The 6,723-nt window shown below is 54.7% G+C and overlaps 1 protein-coding gene across 2 annotated transcripts in view; it reads left to right on the top strand.

Moving 5' to 3' along the window:
- LOC109318862 (tripartite motif-containing protein 54-like) overlaps window positions 1–6,382 on the top strand; it is an 11,808-nt gene extending 5,426 nt beyond the window's left edge. Inside the window, exons 5-11 of one of the 2 annotated variants that reach the window (XM_019548291.1) lie at window positions 543–776; window positions 1,344–1,366; window positions 1,455–1,579; window positions 2,432–2,715; window positions 3,251–3,538; window positions 5,588–5,698; window positions 5,867–5,956. In XM_019548291.1, coding sequence (XP_019403836.1) covers window positions 543–776; window positions 1,344–1,366; window positions 1,455–1,579; window positions 2,432–2,715; window positions 3,251–3,538; window positions 5,588–5,677 — 1,044 coding nt within the window. In that variant the 3' untranslated portion in view covers window positions 5,678–5,698; window positions 5,867–5,956. Of the gene's footprint in view, window positions 1–542; window positions 777–1,343; window positions 1,367–1,454; window positions 1,580–2,431; window positions 2,716–3,250; window positions 3,539–5,587; window positions 5,699–5,866 lie in introns of both variants that reach the window. The other variant, XM_019548292.1, reaches the window with a different exon arrangement.
- The last annotated feature ends 341 nt before the right edge of the window (window positions 6,383–6,723 follow it).

Here is a 6,723-nt window from a genome sequence, read left to right as displayed (position 1 = left end):
TGGTGACCCAATTGACTGTGTGGGTGTCGACACCACAGCCCCCCAGTTTTTTAATGAGAACGGGGTGAGAGACAGTGTCAAAGGCCTTCCGAAAGTCCAGGAAGACTAGGTCCACTGCTACCCCTGCATCTAATGATTTGGTGACCTGGTCGTAGAAGGCCACCAGGTTGGTCTGACAGGACCTGCCGCTAATGAACCCATGTTGGTTGCCCCTAAGCATAATCTCCCCCCCGGCCCCTCGTGGACATGCGCCAGAATAATTCTCTCAAAAAGCTTGCACAGGATCGAGGTAAGACTAACTGGCCTATAGTTCCCCAGGTCCTCCTTCCTCCCCTTTTTGAAGGTGGGAACCACATTGGCCCTCTTCCAGTCTTCTGGCACCACATCAGAGCACCACGAGTGTTGAAATTCTCCTGTGAGCACAAGATGCTCGGATGATATTATCAGTCGAGTCCACCTGAGCTCCAGGATCCAGTGAGCTGAACTTGTGTTCATCCATGCTGACGGGGTGGGCACTGATGGTCTTTGGCTCTTTTGGGCAGGACAACTGCAAAACTCAGAAGCAGGCTCTGTGCGAGAAGTTCGACCGCATGTATGCCATCCTGGAGGAGCGCAGGAAGATCATGCTGCAGCGCATCACCTATGAGCAGGAAGAGAAGACCCAGCACGTGAAGTCACTTGCCAGGCTGTATGGGGACCATGTCGAGTCTGCCTCCAAGCTGGTGGACACCGCGCTGCAGTCCATGGAAGAGCCACAGATGGCTGTCTTTGTGCAGGTACCATCTCCCCCTTGTTTCTCCTCTTCCCAGGATGAACTGATGAGCTTTGCTTCCCAGGGCCAGGAGATGAACAAGACCAGGCCTGCCTTGATATACAGCAGCTGTTGCTGGTCCTCTTGGTGTTTGAGGCAGTCTTACAACTCGGTGCCCTGGGCATGGATTGGGGTTGATGGCTCTGAGGTTGTCCATCTTGGCTTCCTTCCAGCCAAACCTCCGTGGCTCTGGGCCACCCACTGAGTGGGAACCCTTCAAGTCAGAAGACCACCTCTGTGGCCCCACTGTCAGGAGAGCAGCAACTAGGATCTTGGCCAGGGAATAGTCTGGTGTGGGATGAGAGCTGGAGTTGACCTGAGGTCTACTCTTTTTGGTTATGGTTGGAGTGCATAGCAAAGTCAAGCCATGAAGAGTTAAACATGAATGAGGCAGGATTATCTCCTTGATTGGGAGCAGGGTGGGAAAGCAGATGGGTTTCTCACATGCATACAGATGTGTCCATGCATGCACCTTTCCTCTGTTCTTGTTCACTGCCTGTGGTCTCATCTCTCTCCTCTTCTCCCTGCCCAGAATGCCCGTGTCCTTATCCAGAAGTAAGTACCACCACCTGCTATTTGCCTCTCTATCCCTGGCTCTCTGGGGCAAGGGGGCAGTGCTCTGGATGGTCCCTTCTCTCTGCAGGATTTCAGAGGTGACCCAGAGCTGTCAGGTGGAGGAGATGGAGTCCGGCTATGACAACATGGAGCACTACGCAGTGGACTTCAATGCAGAGGAGCGGGTGCTCTACCATTTGGACTTCATCAGAGGCAAGGAGAAGCATGTGGGGTGGTCAGGGGCAGGGACGGGCATGGGGTTGAGTCTGTGCACATGGTTACAGCATGCCATTCTCCGCACTGAACCAAGGGAGCATCCTTCCTTCTCTCCCTCACTCTGAGTTCACTTGGGCCCCCATTTCCACTACCGCTGGTATTAGTGCAGCAAGGACATGCTCCTTGTTCGGAGCAAAGGGCCAGCCTCCAGCTCCTGATAGAAGAGCAGTAACCCTCCTGCCTCGCCGTGGACATTGGCCCCTGTTACATCCACCTGATTCTCCTCCGGGAGCTGCACTCTTCAAGTCCTCACTGCACATCCCACACATGATGGGGCTATATTGGGAGGTGCAGGCTGGTGTGTGCTGGGCACAGGGCCATGAAGGAAGCAGACTGAGGGCAAAGGGGGAGATGGGTGGTGAATCACAAGAGGAAGGGGGATAGTGCAGAACCCCAGAGCTGATCTGTCCAGTGGGCTTTGTGCTTGTTTGTTGAGGTGCCTTTTCCTTGTAAGAGAAGCCTCTAGTGTCTCATCTAAACCCCACTGAAATTGATATTGATTCCCACTGGTTTTCAGTGGGCTTTGGGTCGGATTGAAAGGGATTGGGAATCCAGCTCAGCTCCTCTGATAGCAGGGCTCTCACAGTCCCAGGATCTGGAAAGGGCCAGCTTTGTATTCCCTCTTGACCTGAGAGAATGAGGCTTCCCTTGGCCTGAGACCCCCCATAAACTGATGGTTCTGGCAGGGGTTGGTGTTTATGAGATGGGAGTGCCTGTACCCATCCAAGAGCTCTGCCTGCAGCCCTGGGTCCCGTCCTCATTGCAAGGGCGATGTTCTTAACCTTTCAGTGGAAGAGGAGCCTGGAGAAGAGGGAGAGGAAGATGCTGAAGGGAAAGCAGCAGAGTCTGCGAGGGCCGAAGGGACAGCGTCACAGGGCGAGGGCCAAGATAATGCCATCCCGAATGGCAAGGAAGAGGAGGAGGAAGGGAAAGCCCTGATGATGAAGGAGACTGAGTGTGATGCTGCGGGGGAAGCTGATGGCATGGCCACACCTCTGGGTTTAGCTCAGTTTGCATCAGTTGCCCAGGCTGGCAAGGAGGCAGCTGAGGGCAACCCTGGGCCTGGCCAGCAGGTAATGGCTTCTTAGGACTCTCTTACCTCTACAGTGCCTGCAGACGCTGGCTGTGGTGGCAGAGTCCTCTAAAACCCAGGCATGCATGTATACAAGCAACAGGGGAAACACCCAGATCCATGGGGCACCTCAGTGTGCACCCAGGCCTGACCACCCTGCCCAGGTGGACTTCATCCACTCCCTACGTGGTCCCCATCAAATGCTGTGCCTTACTGGCTTCTTGAGACTTGTGTGCAACCCCTTGCTTGAGAGCTGCTGCTCTCGGCTGTCATGGAGGTGCTGCTACAGACCAGCTGTGGCTCTGGGCCAGCTGCAGGGCCCCCTGCCCCAACCTGGCAGCAGAAGGCACTGAGCCTCCATGCAGAGACAGCTTTGCACTGTGGCTTCTGGGCTGGGAAAGACCTTTGCAGGTCCTTGGCCCGTCTCCCAGTCGGTGGGTTCCCTTCCTGGAATTCATCACCTGCAGGTGGTTCGGTGGGAGTGTTTCTGTGACGGCCTTTGGCACGGCTCAGTTCTCCCTGATCTTTGCTTCCAGAAAGATGCGGCCGCCCTGGATGGAGAGCTGAATGTTGCTGTCCCCGATGTGCCAGGATTCCTGGGCCATCTTGCTCCCCCCAGCCATGCAAAGGGATCTGCCCTCGAAACTCTGTCCCTGGGGAATGCTGAGACAGAGGAAGCTGCTGGCTCCAGCCCTGCTGAGGCAATCACTTCAGACAGCTCAGTAGGGAGCAAGAGCGATGATCTAGGCAAGAGCTGTGTTGCTGGGGCTGCCCCAGGAGAAAGGCCTGGAGCAGAGAAGGAAACAGCATCTGCTCCCTGCCAGGTCAGTTGGGGCTGGAGGGTGCTATGGTCTGTTGCTTGGATGTTGAGGCTTTCATTCGTGGGCATGTATGTGCTCTCTCCGTGCGTGTCAGCTGCTGGGAGCCTGTGCCATGGGGTAACCCGGGGGCAGCCCAACCTCTTTGCAGTGGGATGAAGGCTCATACAGCTCCCCTGAGATGTGTCCCACCCCTCTCCATGCCTTACCTTCTGCAAGGAGCATGCAGGGAGCAATGGGGAGATGAGGTGCAGGCGCACACAGCTGTAGGAGGACAGGAGCAGGCAACTTGGATGCAGCCCGTCTAGGAATCACAGCCGCTTCGTGTTTCCTTCTCGCAGAAGTGGGTGTGGAAGGGTCGGTAGTAGACGGCTGTGCTGTGCTGTGCAGTACAGCACTTGTGTGTGTGCCGAACACCCCCTGGGCAGCGTGGGGGCTGGAGGGGAGCCCAGCTTCTGGCCCATGGGCACAGGAGAACTGCTGGGTGCAGGCTGGACTCTGGGGGTAACCTTAGGGCTTTGTGATGTGAATGGTCAGTGGGCTTGAGCTAAGGGGCTGGCCCTAGGAGCTGGAGAGACGAGGAATGCAGGGGCACTGCTTTTCCAGCAGGCAAACCTAGCTACCAGGTCAGCTCTGTCCCGCAGCACCAGTGCTGGTTATAACCCCAGGGCCTAGTGCATGACTTGCTGTCATGTCCTTCTGAGCCAGAGATGAGCGTTACCTTGAAGCCACAGCAGTCTTTGCCTGGGGGCAAGGATGTGAGCTTTCCCCCTGTCTCTGGCTACGTCCTCTCTCTGAGGCTTCCTTATTTTTACCCATCTGCAAGCAGGGTGCCAGAAACACTCCTCTTGCCCTTTCTCCTGCATGGGGACCAGACCTTTTGAAGCTTGAATCTTTTCAGAAGGCCCATCTCAGGATGAGAGAACAGCCCCTGGCTTCCTCCTCCAGCCCCTTTCCACTGGGTATTCAGCCCAAATATTTACACTTAACTTTTCGCCTGCATCCCCAGAGGACTTGAGGTGTGCCCATGGGAAGGGTTAACGTCGCTGGCAGGCTCTTTGCTGGCACAGACAGCGTAACATCAGCCTTGTTTGAACAAACTGTTCTTCCTTCCGCGGCGGGACCTGCTGCTTTTATGCATCTCCTACATTGTTGTGTTTTTCTAACGGGGAGAAAATGTACTTAAAGAAAATCACCCAAATCATCGGAGCGCATTATCACTGCCAAGCCGGCTTTGTCCTGCACTGCTTCAGCGATGGTCCAACTTCAAGTTGGAACTCCAGCTCTGGAGCTGGCTACATAGATGTGATATTTTTTAGCTGCCTGGTCTCTTTGCTTTTCTTTTTAGGGGATTGTTGTGTTATAATAATCCTCCCCCCTCCTGGCAGCACCTTTTATCTTCAGGCTTTTGTAGAGCCAGGGGCCTGTGTCTGCTCCTGAAGTGAATGAACAAGGTGCACTGGTGACAGACTTTCAATCCATTTGCCCATGCAACTGCATGACTAAGTTGCCTATCTGAGTAGCAGGTCATTACCCAGGCAGTTTGAAGAGGGGAGGCATTCAGGGTCTGCGATTACACTGGCAAACTGAGCTCTAAACCTATCTGAAAATGTGCTCCGTTGTGGGTTGGCTGTGGACTTTTCTGGCTGTACAGCAAAATGGAGTGTGACTATGGCATGGGTAGGCATGCCCATACTGGCACAGGTGGCCATGGCAGTGAGGATACGCCTGGGTTGGCAGCTGGGGAACAAGCCCTCTCTGGCTGAAGCCCGTGCATGGTCTTTTCTGCTTTTGTTGCTTGTGCTGGCTAGAATAAAGGTAGTTTGGAGCTTCCTATGCTGCAGTTGCAGCAGCATCATGCTTTGCAAGCCATGCAGCTTGAACCCAGGGGCTGCCACATGTATGCAAAGGATCGAGGACCGCCTTTCCCTTCCCACCATGCTAAACCTTGCAGTGCCCCTCGCCATGTCATCCATCCCCATTCCATCGCCTTCATGGCCATCTCACCCTGGCATTTTGTGTCTGCCTGTCTGTGCGTGTGTCGTTCTCTGCCAGGCTGTCGCCATCAGCCTTCTGGTGCTGGCCTGGGCCATTTTCCTGAGACACCTTTGGAGCACGCTGGGCTTGTGGCCTCTCCATGGATGAGAGTGTGTGGCATAAACCCAGGTACCGCCTGCCAGCCCACAGCTGGTTCTCCGTCACGCTCTCTTAGAGAGCTGGACAGCAGCTAGGCAGCGCCTCCAGACTCGGAGGTGGGAGGGGACACAAGGGAGAACAGGGTGTTTGTTCATCCTCCTCTGCCGCAGGCTGCTCTGAATACCCGATTTTTTCCAGGACCCGACGGGTACAGACCAGAAGAGCGAAGAACCCAGTGAACCACCCCTTCAGAGCAGTCCTGCTCTCTCCCTGTGGCTTTACGATTAAAGGGAGGTGGGTGCAGGCCACCTTCCTCTCCCTGAGTGACCCACTCCTCTCTGCCCCGGCACCTACCCCTCCAATATGACTTGGATCCACTCGGCTCAGGGGCTAGGAAACCAGACACCAGATCACTTGGCCCCAGTCATATACATCATCAGCCTGATATGCAGAGGTGATGAACCTGTGCAAGGCCCGTTGAAAGCTGATGGTACTTGGTACCTCTGAAAACCAGGCCTTCTTAGTCGACTTGGCATTGAAATCCTCCGGGCTGCTCTGTCCAGGAGGTCAGACTAGATCCTCCCAACAACCCCTTCTGGCCTTAAAAAGAAAATGATCTCTGACACCTGTGTTTTTTACCCAGAACAGCTGGGATTGTGTGCAGAAATGCAGATTCTCAGCAGATGTGTAATAAAAGGCCAAATGCAACCCTTCCATCTCTATAGAGCACGCCCAGATCTGACGCACACCATTTGTCCTCTGCATTTTCAGAGCCCTGGAGCACGCGGTGTTGGATGCTCCACCGTCCAGCTGTGCTTGTTCTTACACTGTTTTTCAGTGGAATATGCTCCCTAGCCTTGAGCTCTCTGCTTTTCATCCAGACAATAGAGAAACCAGGTCTGGCCTCTCATGGAATTGCATTGTTCTTTTTCCAGGCTCACCCTCCAAGCTTCGGAGCCAGCCCAGCTATAGTTTCTCAGGCTTTTCCCCCTCCCCTCTCCTCCCAATTGTAATCTGGAAAAGAGATGGTTCCAGCAGCCAGCTGGTTATTTTGG

Source organism: Crocodylus porosus, unplaced genomic scaffold, assembly GCF_001723895.1.
Source record: "Crocodylus porosus isolate Cpor-Errol unplaced genomic scaffold, CroPor_comp1, whole genome shotgun sequence".
Lineage (NCBI taxonomy): Eukaryota > Metazoa > Chordata > Crocodylia > Crocodylidae > Crocodylus > Crocodylus porosus.
This window is presented reverse-complemented; position numbering and strand designations above follow the sequence as displayed.